This window comes from Ascidia mentula, chromosome 2, assembly GCF_947561715.1.
Source record: "Ascidia mentula chromosome 2, kaAscMent1.1, whole genome shotgun sequence".
NCBI lineage: Eukaryota > Metazoa > Chordata > Ascidiacea > Phlebobranchia > Ascidiidae > Ascidia > Ascidia mentula.
In genome coordinates, this window is record NC_138567.1 from 2,944,186 (window position 1) to 2,963,683 (window position 19,498).

Below are 19,498 nucleotides of genomic sequence, written 5' to 3' on the forward strand. Positions count from 1 at the left end.
TTTCGTCACGTGGTCGGGGATACTTCGGACATCATGGCAAGAAATACTTTTTGAGTTTTATGAAAAATTATCAGACCATAGAAGAGAATATACAGAGGCTGTATGAAATAATCGAATTTTGGCAGTAAAAAAAAGCCCCAAAGAAAAAACATCGTTTGTTGACCCGAAAATCTATAATATCCGTGCTGTCGTAAAAGTACACGAGTTACCCAAAGCATGAACGTATGGAAGGGTCGAAACGATAAGTGGCCACGCCCCGATTCCTGAAAGCCTGAATATATTATATGCGCTAATGCCCCAATGGTGATATAGCGCCAAGTTTGATTTCAGATATTTGTTAAATAAACAAAAAAACGTCTGTTTAAAACTTGCTGTCCGAGATATCCCCGGTCATGTCCGATGTTACCCCGGTAATGCTTTACTACTTACAACAAAATAAAATTTAAGAATGTAGTTCATAATTTTAAAAAAATATGAGCAATTTTCCCAAAACCGTCCGAGCTATCCCCGGTCTCCCCTATATACTCTCTAACCCAAAGTCAATCTGTTAGTTTAATGCATAAATAACATTCGCACGAGTATTACAATAAAACGTTACAAACCGCGCATACTGACGTCTCTGTTTGTTAGGCTTGAAAATTATCGACTTAATGTCTTGACTTAATAACTCGGAAGGACTCTATTTTTTACCTAAAGATGTGGTGGCTTATATAATAAATGCATACAGGGTCGTTTGAGTTCGGACCAATTCGTGACTCATTTGAAAAGGCAGCTTGTTGCTGGAAGTTGTCACAAAATAGGTTGGCCGGATATTTAGTTGTCTTCCGTGCAAAACAAATGAATAGCACGCTCGTCGTAAATGAGTTGATATGGTTTCGTGGCGTGATTAGTATTCGACGTTATTAAAAATACAGTTGATGCCACAAAAACACAACATAACATACGATAAATACGACGTCGGATACATGCGTATCAGCGTTGCATGCAGTTAAAAATTTCGGTTTCTGCCCAATTTTGCAAAAATATTCGGCCGAAACAGAATAACTATAAAAACCTTAGTTTCGGCCGAATAAATTTGGCAAACCGAACTTTCGGTGCATCCCCAGTGGTTCTGTTCCCCCTTTTTGCTTTCGTTTGGTTCCTTTTCGAAACCACCACCGCCATTTTGAAAAGGGAAAGCAAAGAGGAACAGTTTTTTTTTCGTTTCCCGGCGTCCTTTCTGTCGCAATTAGATGGTAATATGTCTTCTGTGGAAGAGGTATGTTTTGTATCATTATCATTATGTTACCGGGGTAGCAGCCTACATCACCTTATGTTTTTGATCAGTAATATCAGCAATAACAATCCATTTTGTATGTTTTTGTAGTTACCTTTTATCCAAGCCGGGGATATTTTATGTGACGAATTGGACTATGTTGCTGGAAGTGGTGGATCCGGTGACGTAATAATTGGTTACCATGTTGGTTTGGAGCAATTTGTCGCCGTCAAAGTAATCAAAGTTGTTGGTCGTCACAGTGAAGAACTCTTTAAAAAAACGTAAATCCAGTATTCATGATACACTACTGTAACTGTTTTGTTTGACAATAATTTACTGTTGCAGAATTGGTGAAGAGCTGGAAAACCTGCAAAAACTAAATCATATCAACATAGTGAGTGTTTATGGTTGGACCAAATGGCCATTTGCCTTAGGGATTGTCATGGAGTTCTGTAAAGGGGGGAACCTCTTGGAATTACTGCTGAGGACATCAATCGATTTGGGATTCCCCTTGCGTGTCCGGTTTTTACTGGATGCTGCAGAAGGTCTAAAAGCTTGCCATGGTTTACCTCTGAAGAGAATGATTCACGGAGATGTCAAGCCTGAAAATGGGTTGCTTACCAAAATTCTGCTCCTGAAACTGTGCGACTTTGGAAATGCGGAACTCACAACCATAACTGGATTGACGACAAAGAATCCTTCTACAAGAAGCAAGAAGGAAAGACCTCAACACACACCGATGTACACGGCACCTGAAAAAATTGAAAACTCTTTCATGAAACCAACAAAAGAACTTGATGTTTATGCTTTCGGTGTGATGGCCTTTACTGTCGTGGTTAGGGCATTGCCATACTCCACCGACAACCTAAAAGCTTTACTAGACTCCATTAAGGAAGGGACTAGACCTAACTGTTTAGTAATAGAAGAACTGAAGCAAACTCTTAATGAAAGCGACAGAGCAATCGTTGAAAACCTGGAGCAACTAATGAAGCAGTGTTGGGATCAAGATCCATCTAAACGACCAAACATGATCGAAATCTGTGAGAGATTGCAGCAACTTCTTGACCAGCAAAGTCCGGAAGTGATCGAGCAACAAGTGGAAGATGTTGTCAGGCAGATGAACATGAAAGATCCCTTTCTTGTCAACGATGACAAGCTGGTTTCCCTTAAATGGTATTGTGCAAGAACCCGAAGATTCCAAGGTTTGTTCTGAAAATTACACCAACTAGAAAAAATTTAGAAATTGACTCATAATTTGCTGGCTTGTGTCTGTTGTATTATGTGAGCCCTTTCTTTCCCAGCACCCAACAATCTTCCAACCTTTAATGATGCGAAGAAAGATCATTCATCTACTGACAAGAAACCAGTTTTAGGTGATTCTGTTCAAGTCCCATCATCTTCTGGATTGGCGTCAAAAGTTAATCGAGATCGTCAGGATCAACAACATTTGGGAGGTATATACAGCATCAATGAGTTAGTGAAAAAATAATGTCAGACAGAAAACAATATAAAATCATCCCTCGAACACTGGGTTGGGAACCACTGGTTTAAAAGTGATGTACTAATCTTAAACTTTTAATTTCCTTGAAGTACAATAAGACTGTATTAAATCAAGTAATATTGTTTGCATCAAATTCAGGACCTATTTTACTTGGAAGAGGTCCTTCTTTTCAAGTTCCTCTTTACCATAACAATGCAATCCGACAAAACACAAGTTCATCAGCTCCACCACAGCAAAGAGGTAGAATTAAAGAAATTTGCATCCTCTCCATATATTATCTACTTCCTGTATAAAGATTTTACTTTTGTGAGTAGTGGAAGTTCCTATAATACTGTCTCCAGTTACCCACCAAGGAATGATCCCATAGTATTCACCTATCCAACACAACAACATCTGAATACTGTGCAAACTTTACAAACAGTTGTGAACTGCAATAAGATTGATAGTAGAAGTCGCACAGAAATGCAAGACATGTTTAGTCCAGTATTGTGTAAAAATTTGTTTTGTCTTAAATTTGAAAACACAAACAAGAATGGTTGGTCCTGGGGTGCTCGCCAATGTAAACTCAGTTATGCCATGAGGCAACCGGTGATGCATTGGGGGCAAATTTATGGTTGAATGAGCAGGGAGACATGTGCTGTTGCCAGGGCGATTTTCGGCTTGTTTGGTGCAGTTTTAGTGCACTTTTTGACTTTTTCATTCAGGTAGTCATTTTGTGCTTGGTGTTGTCGAAAAGTTAGTTGAAAAAGCATCAAAATGTTCAAGAGGACATAGCTTAAAATTGAATCACAGAACTATACCTTCATTTGTCATTTTATGTTAGGCCCACCTGTTAAAGGCTGCAAAAAAATGGAGGTTGGTGTGGCATATAAAACCTCTTCCAGTTTTCAATTCAATGTTGGCCCCAGCAATGGTGAAAATTTTTTGTTTGTTTCTGTTATCCTATAGGACATAAGATCTTCCCAGTCGCTCGTCAGATCCTTGTTATGTTTTTTCCGATGCAGCTGCAATCAATTTTTTGCCTTTCAAATAGAAGTAGTAGACCTTCATGGGTCAGCCACAGGAATTGTTGTGCGCAATAAAGCAAATTGCTCAATATGTGTATTAAGGCTGATAACCAAAATATAATTTTGAGGATTTAATACTGATATGGGGCCTTAAATCACCGGTTGCAACAGCTCGACACTATATTCTATGCGCTCTGATTGATCTTAATCATTATGCACCGACATGCATTACTATACTTGACTACACACACATAATTACACACAAAATGGCTATACCTCAATGGATTGGATATTTTTACCTAACAAACTTTCAGTGGGTAACATGGTGTACTAGGCTAGAATGGAGGACAGATGATTAGTGATACTCAATAAACTTATTCTTTAGGCTTGAATAAGCTGTAACACTCCAGAACTTGTCTACAATTGAAAACTTTTATGTCCTGTTTTTATTTTTTTCTGGTGCTTTATACATTGTGAACAAAGCGTATTCTTGTTTCAGTAAGTGCTGGAAATTTCAGCAACATTCCACAATCAAGCCATTTACCAAACCACCTCTCACAACAATTCCAGTACACTGCACCAAGTTTTTTTGTACAAACAGGTATTTTAGCAGTATTGGTTTAGGCCTTCCATTTTATAGTCATAAAACCCTTTTATGAATCCCTCACAGACCCATATGTAAATTTACTCAGGACATCTTGTGACATACTACATTATATAACTCTTTTTACAATTCTTTGATAACAATGGGTTTGATGCAGCAGATAGGAAAGTTTATGACCAACTGCTTAATATCAAACAACATTTGTTTGCATTGTAAATGTTTACAATGCATGCAAAACATTTTCCAGCCAATCCAATGGCAGTTAGTTATTGTAACACATCTTTCTTGCTTTGCAAATACAGACGATACCTCAGTGAATGGTTTCCACAACCCTGTGAACACCAATAGTGAAACTTGTTTCCCTGCACATCAAAGTGTCTTACCACCACAAATAGGCAATTTAAATAGAAGTAAGTGTTATGGATTATTTTGGAAGAAAAGTTTGAATATGAAAATTTTTACATTTGTAAATAGGTTTAAAGGTTTTATACATCCCTGACATGCAAATTGGATTAGTTGCAGCAGAAAAATGTTTTTTTATTTCAGTAACTGCTGGAAATTTCAACAACATTCCACATAGTCAAAACATTCTTCCAAACCACTTCGCACAGCAACCCCAGTACACTACACCAAGCTTTCCTACACAAACAGGTATTTTAATGATTGGTTTAGGTCATACAACTGGTTTAAAAGTTATCTACTATTTTTTACCTCTAAATTTTTTTTATAATTTTTGTACAATAAAACAATTAAGAGTATTACAAGATATTAATGTTATTCAAATAACATTGTTGTATCAAATTTAGGATATACTTCAATTAATGGTGGTCCTACTTATTTTGAAGTTCCTCTTTACCAAAACCATGCAGCACGACAAAACACAAATTTATCAGCTCCACCACAGCAAAGAGGTTGAACTAAAGAAATTTGCATCCTCTCCATATATTATCTACTTCTTGTACATAGATTTTACTTTCATGAATGATGGAAGTTCCTATAATGCTGTCTCCAATTACCCACCAAGGAATGATCCCATAGTATTCACCAATCCAACACAGCAATCTCTTAATACCGCACAAACATCACAAACAGGTATAGATTCCACTAAGAACCAATGTGAAAGTTACGTGGAAATGCAAAAAAGGACACATGGGCATGCATGTGTAGCAAATGTGTATTTCACATTTTTTTCTCCGAAGTCGTTTTATTTGAAATGTTATGTCAAAGCAAAAACAAGATTTACAACAAAAAACTATGCAGTGATTTCATTGCAATTTGTCACACAAAAAACTTTGTACCAATCTTGTCCACTGTAAATATTGTAGTGCGAGACTGCATTAAAATGCTGTCATTCACAGGTTTTGTTAATTCATGCATTGCCTTTCTTTCATGTTTATTCATGTCATGCCATGTGGTCATCAGTCAACTGTAGAAAATTTGCCTCGCATATACATAAAAACTAGGTATCGATGTCCTGTTAACTCTTGTAGTGTGGAAAGTATCGACATATAAAGCATTTTACAATCCCTGTTGGTCATCTTGTATTTTTATCATATTTGATTTTTTTCTTGAGTAATTTTTTTTCTGTTTTCAAATATAGAATTCACTGCAAACCATGTTGACATTCCTAATAACCCGACAATTGTTGTCGGATCAGAAACAACCAGTGATATATCTACTATGCAGTCAGATGCTGCAAAAGTGTTGATGCAACTTTCAGGTAAATTTTCTTCTAAACAAACACTTAAAACTAATTGGTAAATTTGAGTTAAAATTCAGGTGTAACAAATATTTACGCTATGTGTGTAACAAATATTTACTGAAAATAATTTAAATAAACTGTATCCACTCTTGGTATGCTACTGATAGTGGTAAACATTGCATTATAGCAGTTACTTACTTTCCTATATTGGGTTTTTAAGTTAAATTTGTCCTGGTAGCGGTGTACTTTCATCATCGATCTTGCGAAAAAGCACAAAACCTCAGTTAGTGTTTCACACAACCATATTGTGCTCCAATAAATATATGCCCACGAGTCTTATGTATTATTCAGGGTCACATGAATAATAAAACTATGCTGATATTTAGCGAATCTATTCGGGTTCGGGTTTGCTTGGCACATCCCTAGTTGACATTAGCAATCTATTCTCATTCAGCTTTGAAAAGAAAATCAAGCAATGACGTTCCAAGCACTTCCAGTGACAGCAAAAAAAAAAAAAATAATAATGAAGATGGAACATCACGAAAGGAAGAAGCAGGTGAAAAAATAAAACTCACGACCTCCGTCATATATATTTTGATATTGTTAACGGAGGGCACCTGTTATGACATCACAAACTAGTGATTGTGGTAAACATAGTATAAATAAATGTAAATTCATGTTATATTACTTCCAAGACACTGAACAGCATCCAACCACCTCTCATGATGAAACCCATGATCCTTTTTCAAGTGATGAACAAATAAATGCTGGAAAAGTTGTGCAGGGACGACAACAAACAGGTAATGCTATGTGTGTAACAATTTTTTACTGAAAACAATTTGAATAAACTTTATCTGCTGTTGGTATGCTACTGACAGTGGTAAACATTGCATTACAGTGAAGCAATTACTTTCCTAGGGTTTTAAGTTAAATTTATGTAAGACAAGACATTGGCAATCACTTTGTAAAGAAGCCTTTTTCCTTGCCAAGCCTTTTTCTTTTTTTAGCCAAATCTTTACAATTCAGCCACTCCAAAACCCCCAGGAACAGATTGCTAGCACCTCTATTTAAAAGCTACTGGTGACGAAACCAGAATAAATTGTTAAAATGTAGGAATACCATTTAACAAAAGGAGCTGTTGATGATACAGGAAATACAACTATTAAAAATTAAATACCATTGTATTTAAAAATATCTGTTTAAACCAATGAGTAAGAAACAAAAATCTTTCCAAAAACTTTCGGGAAAAAATGAACATTTAGGACTTCCAAATATCACATATAGGTTTTACAGCACATTTGTTGTTTTATGACGTCACAAATAATAGCATTGACGTGTATATTCTGTGATTTTTCACTAAACCAAATCAAAATCCCTTTTCTGGTAAATTGTAAAACATTAAAGGTAACAATACCTGGAATATATTTATACGCCCCCTTTTTTAAAAATAAACGGTTAATGATCTCTAGCGCCACCAAAAAAATTCCCCCGAAACACTGACACTTTGAATAGACCGCCAGGGTATGTGATGGCGGGAGGTTGGATTTATTTGTGTTTGAATTAAATAAATTGTTTTTATTTCAGATGAAAACATCGATTCAACTTATTTGATCCAAACTTACGTGAATTTGTTGGAAAAACATAAATATTTGGAAGCAAATGAAACAAGAAACCAACTTTCATGGTCGCTTGAAGGTCGTGGGGAAACTGCGGAAGATTTGAGAACAACTGGACATGAAAAGAGAGAAGAGGGAAAATATTTGGAATCGATTTTATTTTTCGATGTTGCGTCTGAACTTTATGTCAAACGTGATGGAGATGAAGCGGTGGAAGGTGTGAAGGATTGTGTTCTGGGTTTGAGTCTAACATGCGGATATTTGATGGAAACATCGGATTCGAATCAAGAACTTGAAAACAAACAAATAATTAGTGGTCATGTGATCCCACTGATGGAAACGATGAGACTCAAAATACAAAATATTCAAAACGTGGAAGAAGGATTTAAATGCGAGAATCAAGTGTGGTGTTTGCACAACATTGAAGGGAGTCTAGATTCAATCGGAGATTATTCGTCCGAGGAATCAACAATTAAACTTGGACTTGAAATGATGAGGAAACAGTTTGGTGAAAACTCAGCAAAACATCGAGTGTTCGGACTTTTGTTACACAACCTTGGTGTCGTTTGCATGGAAACAAATCGACTGAATGAAAGCGTGGATTTTTATCAAAAAGCAATCCAAGCTTTCAGAATGGCAACAGACATAACTGAAGAGGAAAGGGAGGAGTTGATTGAAACATGTAAAAACAATTTTAGTGAAGTTGAATCAAAACTTGCACAAAGAAAATAATTGTGACATCACAAACACAAAATGTATGTTTTTGTTAAATATGTTTGAATTATGCATTGTTTACGTAATTTACATGAAAATGGAAGTTAGCTACCATGCACTTAATGAATTTTGTGATTATTATTTTCATGTCGTTAGTGATTTGTAGCTGATAATAAAGAATAAATAAATGATGTTGACTTCAAGATTAAGCTTTGGTAAAGTCATTGCAAGGTTTTCGGTAAAAATGCAGAATATTATATTTTATCTTAAAAGAGAAACCAACTTTAGCCAAAGAAAATTAGTGTCCTGGTAAGAGTTTGCTTTAATCTTTGATGAAAGTGCTTAACACCATAAAAAAAAACTATTCAAGTGTGAAAAACTTACCAATATATTGGGTAATTCTGTTTGATAAATATGTCATTCGAATGTGCCATGGTTTTGACTAGCTCTTCATATTATTAGCTTTTAGCACATGCATTTGGTGCACCCAATGATAGGTCTTATAATAAAAAACTTTAAACAGTGCTAAAAACTTTGCAAAGTAATACGATACAATGGCCAACATCCTGCAAAGGGCCAAATGTAGTACATTAGGTCTTTGTATCTGGCCTGCTAGGAGTTTGTACAAATGAGACACTTTACAGACAAGGTTTATACTGAAGTTTGATGTAATTTTTGTGCACGTCACTTACCTAGGCCACATCTTCAAGCATTGTTGTAAATAGGTTGTAGTTTACCTCTAATTGTCCACTTTATAATGGTTACAAAAGCTGCATGCCAAATTTTTGATTATTTCCCGTCTGGTAATAGAGAAGTGTGCCTAACACTGCCAGGACAGATAAACGACAAAATAAACCTTACCCACCATTCCACATGGGCAAGACAAAAACTTTTCTGTATGCTACACAACCAATAGTTCCAAATTACAACTGGTTACTATAGTTGATTCCGCTACGAATGCATGTTGATTAAAAGACTGCATTTCCATCATGGGTATTGCATATCAACCCAACTTTTTGGAATGGGATATAACAAATCTACTGATATTAATCAGAAACCTGTTGCTTTTGATCGATTACTAGAGATATTATATGTGTTGGTTAAACAAATACCTTTACATGTTCTGTGCAAGTGTACACAGGATTTTCAGAGAATGTAAACGCGACGTAAGTCTGCAGGTAAGTTTTGTTGACCCTTCGGACGCTCAAGTTGGGAGGTGGATTTCAAAAGTTAACGATAAACTGTGGATAAAATCTGCCATGCATTTCGGAACAACAGAGATTTAAGTTTGAGCTAACTTAACTAAAAGATTTTGAAAAGCTAATTCTTCTACACTACGAGAATAATATTTATTAGAATGATATGTACATTTGCTGCAGAATCCCTCAAAAACGTTGACAATTCTATTTTTGTTGTAAAACTTGTTGTGACATCATTCTCGATCGTCCCAAACTATACAAGTAACAATCAAAGCGTTTTTGAAATTTTCTACAATAAGCAAAATTATTACTTGTTTTAACTGATGGTTACATCGTATACACAGAGAAATACGAACAGTATCTGCACACAGATGTTATAAAACTTGTTGCATGACAACAACAACAGTAAACGACAGTTAATAAATTAACATACATTTGGTCAATAAAAAGAAGGTTAAAATGAACACGAGAACAGTCTCAACTACAGCATGCATATGAAAGCAAACACACAATTTGTTTGGTGGTGGTTAAAGATAACAGAAAACTTATTTTGCGACTGATTTTAATAAAAACAAAAACCATTGGCTTATTTTGAAGCAAAAATTTGAAAAACCACAGGGAAATCCAATTTGGCCCAAAAATATTATTTGGCAGGGTTCCTTAGGTCTTTAAAAAACTGCATTGATGCCAACTATGGCTGTTTTGTTGGAAGGCCTTGCTTATTTGTATACACCAAACTCAGTTAGGTTATGTACAGATTTAGGTCAGCCATGGAAAAGTTGAACTGTTTGTCTAAAATTGTAATCAAAGTGCATTTCTGCAAATCCACGGTTCCACAAGTGATCCAAGATGTACAAGAATATAACGAGTATAAATACACAAATTATTCATTTCACTTTTTTGTTGATTCTTTAGGAACCATTTCCTTTGATTGGACATAAGCTAAAAAAATACAATCTATTGCCAACATAGTTTATTAATTTTAAAAACATTTTTTTCAGGTTTCTTATTTTTTACACTAAATCATACTTTATCAAGTTTTAATCAATTAACATGAAAATGAATATGACAGATACACACCCAACATATTTCAACATTTTTGTACACATTTGTGCAAAAAAATCAATGCTGATAAAATGAAGGTGTTTATGTAAATGTTATCAATTAAACATTATACATTATTTGTACATTGGAAAAAATTTCTGTTCAAAAATGGTATTTCAAAGTTAGTGACATATGGCAGGAAAAATGTGATTCACAGAATAACCAGCATCACAATATTTCCTGCTCCACTTAAAGTGCATATGACACGGCCATGACAACTTTGCGTAAAACTAAAGGTACATCTACAACAAACATATATCCAAAGTTTTTCGGTTCTACACCAACTAAAAAATGTAGATAACTGCACGAAAAGTAGCGGCGACCAAAAATCCTAAACCTTTTGCGCTAAGGAGAAAATGACATCACATAAGGCACTCACGTTGAAAAAATGCATTGTTTAGATAGAAGAGGGCGCCTTTTTTTCAGATATCGAATAGTTTCAAACATAGGATAATCCACAGATTACGTTACCTTAAAGGTCAGGACAGGGTTTTGCACCACACAAAAATATGTCATAGTGACATCATAAACCAAAGGCTTAACCTACTTCTAGCTATTGCTGTGAGTGGATAAAACGACAATGCTAAATTGACGGTTTGTCTCTGTCGTGTTTTCAAAAGTTCATGCATCACGTTAGCGATCATAAATGCAGCAACAACTAGTAACTGTTTTATTATTACACAACTAAACAAGACATAATAGGTCGAACAGCGGCCATCTGCCTTCAGCTTAAATTAACATAAAATCCGTATGTTTCACTTGTTCACTTTTTGTCCCCTGTTTAATGCAATATTATGCTAAACCAGTTTTACAATGTTTTCCATTCCTATGCATAAGGCTTGCTGCCAGCACTCGCGCACGACCGAAGCGCCTTCTATGACGTCACGCAACAATATCACGCTTTCGCACGATTTCGTTCGCAGCGGCAAAAGTGCGACTTTGATCAACTGTATCTCAGAAACCAGTCGCCGCATCAAGCTACTTTTTTCGCCAAAAATGTTCTCAAGTTATGAACATCTTTTACTTTTGATTGTTAACATGTTTTATTTTTACGTGTCATATGCACTTTAAGCACAAGCATTGGTTGATACCAACTCCATGCAGTTTGGACCAACCTATACCTAATATTTAATTTTCTTTAAGTTAAGCTGCAAAAAGCCAGGACCATTGACTACACATATATATTGGAATATATGTCTACACAAAATCAAAGAGTATGTACAAATAAAATTGCACAGTTTCGTCAGATGAGAAAGGTCTCTAGTATTGCAGAAATTGCAGAAAGATGTAATCCATGGATACTGATGAAATTAACACTGTATGTTAGGGTGTTGAAGCCACATACTGTTACCATTGTGTACAATTGTATGTGAACTGAGCAAGTCAAAGGTGAAGAGTGTCAATTTTTCAAGATTTTGGTCGCGCGTTCGTTGGCTTGGCTAATTCTCATGTTGTTCGATTCAGCCTGCATTAAAAATGAAGATATTGTTGTACGACAGAAGTGCATTTTGTATGTGACTGCTGCAGACGATTCAATAAAAGACATACAATCAATGTAACAGTAGTTGGGCATATGGGGGTGGTTTGCTGTTACAAATGCTTGCACAACACAGACAGAAATGCCTTTTTAAACCGCCAGACCAAACACATAATACAAATCCTACACACATTTATCAACACTTTATGCAAAACCAAACAACCATTTGCCCCTGAACCGATTATATCCTGTATAGAAAACCAAACAAACAATTATATCAAACTGATCGTAATCAAAAAAATCGAAAAAGTATGCAGATTATTCGTACAAGAAGTGCCAGAAAAATAAGAACCTTAATGTTTAAATCAGAAGGGAAAAACCAAACACCTACCTTAGTGTTTATTCTGTCAATCTGTTGGTTCTGAGAGTTAATTTCGTTGCCCATGTCGATAGCCATGTGTTTGAGGTTTCCAAGGACTCCGGCAACTTGGCCGAGGTTTTCTTCCATCTCATCTTCTCTTGCATCGTTGGTGACTCTGCATTCATTGCATACATATCATATTGATGAATGTTCATAACCAGCAAACCAGGTATAAATTTTTTTAAACATTTATACCTACAGGTTGGATCATTTTGTGTACGGGTGAAAGTTTACACAAAAAGTTTATGGGAAAATGATTAGGGAATAGTTTGGTAGCTGAGGTTATTGTCATGTGTGTTTCAGACCCTATATTTTCACCTGATTGAATTGTGCATTTTTTTTTATTAAGCCAATGTTTACCGATTTCAGGACAGTTTGGTGGAAGTATTCATGAAAAATTTATACAGACACTTTTCAACGTGTGTGGTCGTTTTTCGCACCCAACATTTTTATTTAATTGCTTATTGACCAATTTTAACGTTTTCAGAGTTTCCTCTAACTGTAGTAGATATGGCCTGACACTGTGGATATATCCTCCGCGCACGACATTTTTTCCAGTCTGGTTTAGTGGGCTGCAGACAGGGGCACTGTTTCGACCTAATAGTTCTCATCAGTGCAGCTATTTTCATTTGGACTGCTGCCGTACGTTTCAGCCATCTTAATAAAAGATTTTTTACCTGATTGGTGTTGGATATACGGAGTTTACAGCAGAACAAGCATTAAACGCAACAGTATCAACAGCAAGAACACGCAAGCAAGCGGACTTATCTTCACTCTTCAGCACTGCAGGCGGCCGAAATGATTTGGTACGCTGCAGCGTTTACCACCTTTTTTAATTTCTTTTCGACTTCTTCACTGAACGATTAATTTTATTTACAAATATTCCAATGTGTTATGCAGCAAATAATGCCTAAAGTGCCCACACAGCGAAGTACAAACTCAGCTAGTAGAAATCATTGACAGCCCTGCCGCACCGACACCGACTTGATGGAATTCTTACAGATTGATGTGTTCCGTTTTATGAAGATGGAAAGCATGTTTATGGCTGGACATACAAAGGTCGACCCACCTATGCTGTGTCCTTTTGTTTGTCCATAGACTTTGATTTTCAATTAAAGGTTATTTGCGCTGTTGTATAGCAAAGTGAATGTGATTTCGGGTTATATATGTCATGGTTATGGCCATTGTATATTAAAGATTCACTGTGAAGTCAACGACCATTCGAACAGCAAATATTGCCGAAATGTCCCACGGTTCGTCACGACTGCTTAAAGACGATACAGCGTCCGGATTCCTGTTAACTCTCTCGTTTTCTGTCCTCCCGGGGTGGAATTCGCTCCAATTTGAATACGAGGTACGGCTGCTGTGTGTAAGGATGTCGTCTTTGGAAAGTTACTTTTACGAATAGTATCGCCCAAACGTTCCCAAATGATGTTGATGGCATGTCGCAAGTATTCTTGAGTTGATTCGCGAATTTTAATCTGTATCAATCTGTGCGACCCCTTAATTGTTGCACTAATATAAACAATTTATCTTTGTGCATTATCTCAGAGAATTTCTCCGAAAAAAGGTCATCTGGAACGTTAACAGTTTGTTAGTGGTGAGCGCGTCATCTTTCACAAAAGTTGGGAACCTCTGTATTGGAATAACCACGTGTTTATCCTGGGTCTTGTGGAGATAACAAGAGAAGGGCAGTAAAATAGTATTTATCTGGCAGTAACATTAATCGTCATGTTTCAGTGTTGGAGGCTGAGCCAAGAATTGTTGGTTTTGATTCAAACAAAATCAATAATTCAACAGTTTTGACGATTGAAAGTGTTAGTCTCGCGTCATGGGTTCAATGCATGTTGGCGACACTAATTTCTCTGTAACATCGGCGTTAGGTCAAGTGCAAAGGCACTTTTTTATAGTTTGTTTGTTATTTGCGACACTTGAATCAACAAATCATGGCACGTGTAATTTCCAACCTCTGGTTACTTCAAGGTCATGTGAGTGTCACGCTCAGAGACTTTCGCGTGTTGCGTGTTTTGATATAATTATTGTTTATTTTAACATTGTGTAGTTGCAATGCCAAAATCGCGTTTTCTACTTATGTGCAAAAATTATTTCTTTCAGTACAATAACCAGTATCCTCTATTTTGATGTTTAAGCAGCAGGAAAGTGTTTTTTTAAAATAAAACAACATCGTTTCGATGTTGCCCAAGTGCTGTGACCCTTTTGCTGACGTCACAAACTGCTCTGTTACGTTTTATCAGCATCACAATGGCTCACTTGATGATTTGAGCTACATCAGGAACTGCCGCGTACCTGTGATATTATTTTCCGCTGTCTCGTTCTACCTCCTAGCGGTGATTGTTTACCGCGAGTGCTTCCGCAAGAGGCGCAAGAACAAACGCCTCTATCACCGCGTCGTGCCTGTGTCAATGCTTGCGGTCGCGCTCTATTCGGTGCAGACATTGTGTGATCTATTTCTGGGACGCATTGGCTATGCGGGTTGCAGCGCCCTCCACTGGTCGGCGACCGTGTTTTACAGCGGCGGAAGTTGCCTCGTGTACACCATCTTGTGGTCGAGGCAACGCAAATTCTACTCCGATCCCTTATTAAAGCATTCTGTGGGGAAGGTGTCGCGGACGCTCAGTTCGGCGGTGATTTTCTTCATCTACGCGCTGCTGATCGGTTCAGCATTTGCTTTCGAATTCACATACTGCCTTGTAAGCACGGCGGAAGGTTGCGTCGTGATATGGGAAACAGACCAGGGAGTTTTCTCTGTTGTTCCAGTAATTTTCGTCTTCATGAGCGTCTGTTTCCTATCCCAGTTAACTCTTCTCGCGCTGATAGCTTACCCGTTGGTCAGCGGCTCCAGTACGCTGTGGCTCACTCTAGCGGCGGTTTGCAAGCCAGCTCGAACCGATATCGAGTCAATGTTACGTCGGTTGCTGTACTGCACGATTTTCTGCATAGCAACAACCCAAATTATCGGTGTTTTCGTGATTCTCGATGCTACGGGGGTCGTCCATATTTACTGGTCGTTGGCACTCCAGCTTGACCTTCTGTTGAACAACGCGATCACATTTTCGTTTGCCGATTGGAGAGAGAGACTCCTGCCCGGTGTCCGTTTCCGTGGAGAAGGAACTCCGAATACTACGGAGTCGATTCCACTGTAAATCATATCTTGTTTTGTTGAATGTTACGCACTTAAATATTGTTTTTTGTTAAAAATACCAGAACGATGGACAAAACTGATAGCAGAAACGTTGAAACCTCATTTGTTTCGTTTTGTTTTAGTTTTGTCAGTTCCATTTCTCTGGCATTTTACATTATTGTTTCCTGTTAAGTTTTTTTAATGTGGCTTGTTCCAAACTTTTTTCATTTTCTTTTCCTTTCGTTTTCTAATTTCTTTTTCAGATAAAGCGCTGCTTTATCTTGATTTGTGAGAAAACTTATCGCAAAAGTAAGTAAATTGCATTGCACCCTGCATGTTGTTAGTTTGATTCCCACACCAAAAACCAGCTAAATTAAAAATTATTGACAGGGCTTCTGCAGCAGCCGAAGTTGAAAGACGTGAAAATTAACACCTCTATGCTGTTTTAGTAATTTTTTAGTGTGCAACTATTGCTGGTAATAACCTAAAATAAAATTTCCTGTCCTGTACGATTGCACGACAGAGATTATATGTGCCTTATTACAAACGATATAAAAAAGGGCAGTTTGTATAGTTATTAGGTTGTAGCGTTTATGCAAAATACTCCTTCAACTGTTTTCTATCGCAAGGTTTCCCCAAAAACGTACAGACCAAACTAAATTACGTTTTGTGTCGAGTACTGCTGTTCACTAGTTGAGCGAGACACGACGGGTTCTTGTAGAACAATTCTCGGTAATTTTTTATAATTTGATAATTTTATTTTCCCGTCGTGATAGCAGTCTATTTACGCCGTAAACATATGCAATGAACTGACGAGAACCGAACACCTTTGAAGGCGGTTATCGAGAAGGTGGAAGTTCCGCGCTTACCAAGACACAAGTATACCGAGGCAGCATATTTTGCAACCGATCAACAACTTTCACGTTTGCTGCGATTTGGCTTGGACTTGATACTTTTGTAATGGTAGCATACATTCTAAATAAATCTGTACAACGCTTTCTTTGCCCATACCCAACTTCCACGCGCAACCAGGAAAACACTACTGTCATTTCGGCGAAATATTTTTTTGGTTCAACGAAATATATTTCATGCATGAATGAACACCACTTCAAGGGATTCATCAAAAACAAAACACAACTACATACCCAAATTAGAACACATTGACAATCGAAAAACATCAAATGTAACTTTAACATACCTATGCTACCGAATCTGACAATATTCGTTCACATAAGATATACTTTAAGGTCACAAAACTTGTAAATTTGATGCGACCATGTATCAGGCAGATAGTGGTGTAGTCGCTTGATATAGGCGAACATTTGAAACCTTTCCGGGACATAGGATTTTTTTAATTTTGCGCAGGGCTTGCCTGGAGCCTGCTGATTAACGTAGTATAAGTTAAAATACCAACTCATTTCAAATTTCCCAGCGAAATGAACTTTACTGCAGGTCAGCGCCTGTGACGACAAAGAGACCATTGCCAGCGTACAGCTTGGCGACAAGGTCTCTTGTATAAGCGAACATTTGAAACTTTTCCGGGACAAAGGACTTTTTAAAATTTTGCACAGAGCTTGCCTGGAGCCTGCTGATGAACGTGGTATAAGTTAAAACACCAACTCATTTCAAATTTCCCAGCGAAATGAACTTAACTGCAAGTCAGCGCCTGTGACGACAAAGAGACCATTGCCAGCGTACAGCTTGGCGACAAGGTCTCTTGTATAAGCGAACATTTGAAACCTTTCCGGGACATAGGATTTTTTTAAATTTTGCACAGAGCTTGCCTGGAGCCTGCTGATGAACGTGGTATAAGTTAAAATACCAACTCATTTCAAATTTTCCAGCGAAATGAACTTAACCGCAGGTCACCGCCTGTGACGACATAGAGCCCATTGCCAGCGTACAGCTTGGCGGCAAGGTCTCTTGTATAAGCGAACATTTGAAACCTTTCCGGGACATAGGATTTTTTTTGAATTTTGCACAGAGCTTGCCTGGAGCCTGCTGATGAACGTGGTATAAGTTAAAATACCAACTCATTTCAAATTTTCCAGCGAAATGAGCTTAACCGCAGGTCACCGCCTGTGACGGCCAAGAGCCCATTGCCAGCGTACAGCTTGGCGACAAGGTCTCTTGTATAAGCGAACATTTGAAACCTTTCCGGGACATAGGATTTTTTTTGAATTTTGCACAGAGCTTGCCTGGAGCCTGCTGATGAACGTGGTATAAGTTAAAATACCAACTCATTTCAAATTTCCCAGCGAAATGAACTTAATTGCAGGTCACCGCCTGTGACGACAAGAGGTCATTGCCCGCTTTTACCTTGGCGACAAGGTCTCTTGTATAGGGCAAAGTCGACAGTGAATCTGCAAAAGGTGCGTCTGTTAAGGCAGTTTATGGAACAGGAAAGTTGTTTGGATTTGTGTTCGATGTCCTCAAGCGAGGTATTTGTACTATCTTCAGTTTTTTGATGTTCTATCTGTTTTTTTATGCAATATTGCCTGTGTTCGGTTGGGTTTGGGTATATTTGTTGTTTCGCCTCTAAGCAGCTTTGGTTTTGTTTCCGGAATCCGGCGATTAACTCGAAATCGGAAAAACAGTCGAAATAGTGGCATTCCCGGTTCGGTTTTATTAACGCCGCTGCAGTTGTCTTGTCGCCTGGTCCTCACCGGTGGTTCACGGTGTAAAACCTGCAATGAAAAAATTGACAGAATTTGTAAGTACTTGCGTTTACATCGATTGAAAAAGTTTACCACGAAAAGTCGTTTGAACTTTCTTCGTTCCAACGATCTTTGGCCCGGAATGCAAGTTAACAGGCGATTTAAAAAGTTGCTGAATTTTTGTGAAGTCCATAAATTACAAAACACATTGATTCAACGTCTTGATCTTTCTCCACATAGCCCAGGTCACCAAAAGCAAAATTTGTTTTACGCCACATTACCATCTTTAGTGGAGTGCCTACAAGAATACCCCCACAAGTTAAAACTACCAAACAAGGCCGTAAAAGCAGTTTTGAAACATTGCAAACTTCCAGTAAATGAAAAAAACAGGATGAAAGTAAAATAGTTTTGGCCAGAAGATAAATCATTTCGCAAAACGGCACAGTCGTATTTCAAACAACGTAATTGTTGCGAACCATCACCGAAGTTGTCCACACAGCCCAAAACGCCTTTCGGTGAGGCTTTATTTTGTATTTGTAACGCGCCCTATGATGGCACTTTAATGGTTGAATGTGAATCTTGCCAGCAATGGTTTCATCCCAGATGTGTATTTGAGGAAACGGCCGTCGCTGTAGGTTTAACGGACAATCAATGGAAGCGGTCGCATTTGGTTTGTCCTGGATTTGATTTGTGCTCGAAATCTTGTTTTGTGCATAGGCCATTAAAATCCGATGATTTTGCTGTTGGTGGTGATAAAACTGTGACAAATAATAGAGAGCAAAGACTGATTGACACCGATGAAGGGACGTTTCCATCATCGTTTTCTGGACTAGATTTTCAGTCGCATGTAACAAGTTCACCGGTCGCACTTTTACCTGCTTTTACTACACCCTTGACAGCTGTAGACAATTTAGAAGTGATGAGGGATCTGCAAAAAATCACAATAATTTGATCAATGAAAACAATGGCATGAACTTTAATTCGATATTACATGAAAATTTTGATGTGACAAGTGAACTTGGTGGAAAAAGTTTCGAAACCCAGCAAAACTTTCAACATGCAGCCGACGTCGCGATACACAGTAAATTCGTTCTTTCAC

The 19,498-nt window shown here is 37.5% G+C and overlaps 3 protein-coding genes across 5 annotated transcripts; 2 read left to right on the forward strand and 1 right to left on the reverse strand.

Moving 5' to 3' along the window:
• Positions 1-1,143: 1,143 nt before the first annotated feature.
• On the forward strand, positions 1,144-8,537 carry LOC145889265 (uncharacterized). 3 transcript variants are annotated; one of them, XM_082980188.1, is made up of 14 exons: positions 1,144-1,258; positions 1,367-1,536; positions 1,601-2,457; positions 2,557-2,709; positions 2,895-2,996; positions 4,263-4,364; positions 4,670-4,777; positions 4,914-5,018; positions 5,174-5,278; positions 5,334-5,459; positions 5,968-6,087; positions 6,524-6,625; positions 6,765-6,869; positions 7,654-8,537. In XM_082980188.1, the coding sequence occupies exons 1-14, from the start codon at positions 1,241-1,243 to the stop codon at positions 8,415-8,417; spliced, it is 2,937 nt and encodes a 978-aa protein (XP_082836314.1). In that variant the 5' UTR covers positions 1,144-1,240; the 3' UTR covers positions 8,418-8,537. The 3 variants fall into 3 exon arrangements, with proteins under 3 accessions (XP_082836314.1, XP_082836315.1, XP_082836316.1); XM_082980189.1 differs by having other exon boundaries at positions 5,213-5,278; XM_082980190.1 differs by lacking the exons at positions 4,263-4,364; positions 4,670-4,777; positions 4,914-5,018; positions 5,174-5,278.
• A 1,427-nt stretch (positions 8,538-9,964) lies between these two features.
• Positions 9,965-14,044, reverse strand: LOC145889890 (uncharacterized). Its single transcript, XM_082980940.1, has 4 exons — positions 13,903-14,044; positions 13,278-13,383; positions 12,571-12,715; positions 9,965-12,167 (listed from the first exon to the last, which is right to left on the reverse strand). The coding sequence occupies exons 1-4, from the start codon at positions 14,042-14,044 to the stop codon at positions 12,102-12,104; spliced, it is 459 nt and encodes a 152-aa protein (XP_082837066.1). The 3' UTR covers positions 9,965-12,101.
• Positions 14,045-14,792: 748 nt separating this feature from the next.
• On the forward strand, positions 14,793-15,764 carry LOC145890373 (uncharacterized). Its single transcript, XM_082981365.1, has one exon. It carries the CDS (start codon positions 14,793-14,795, stop codon positions 15,762-15,764), a length of 972 nt encoding a protein of 323 aa, XP_082837491.1.
• The last annotated feature ends 3,734 nt before the right edge of the window (positions 15,765-19,498 follow it).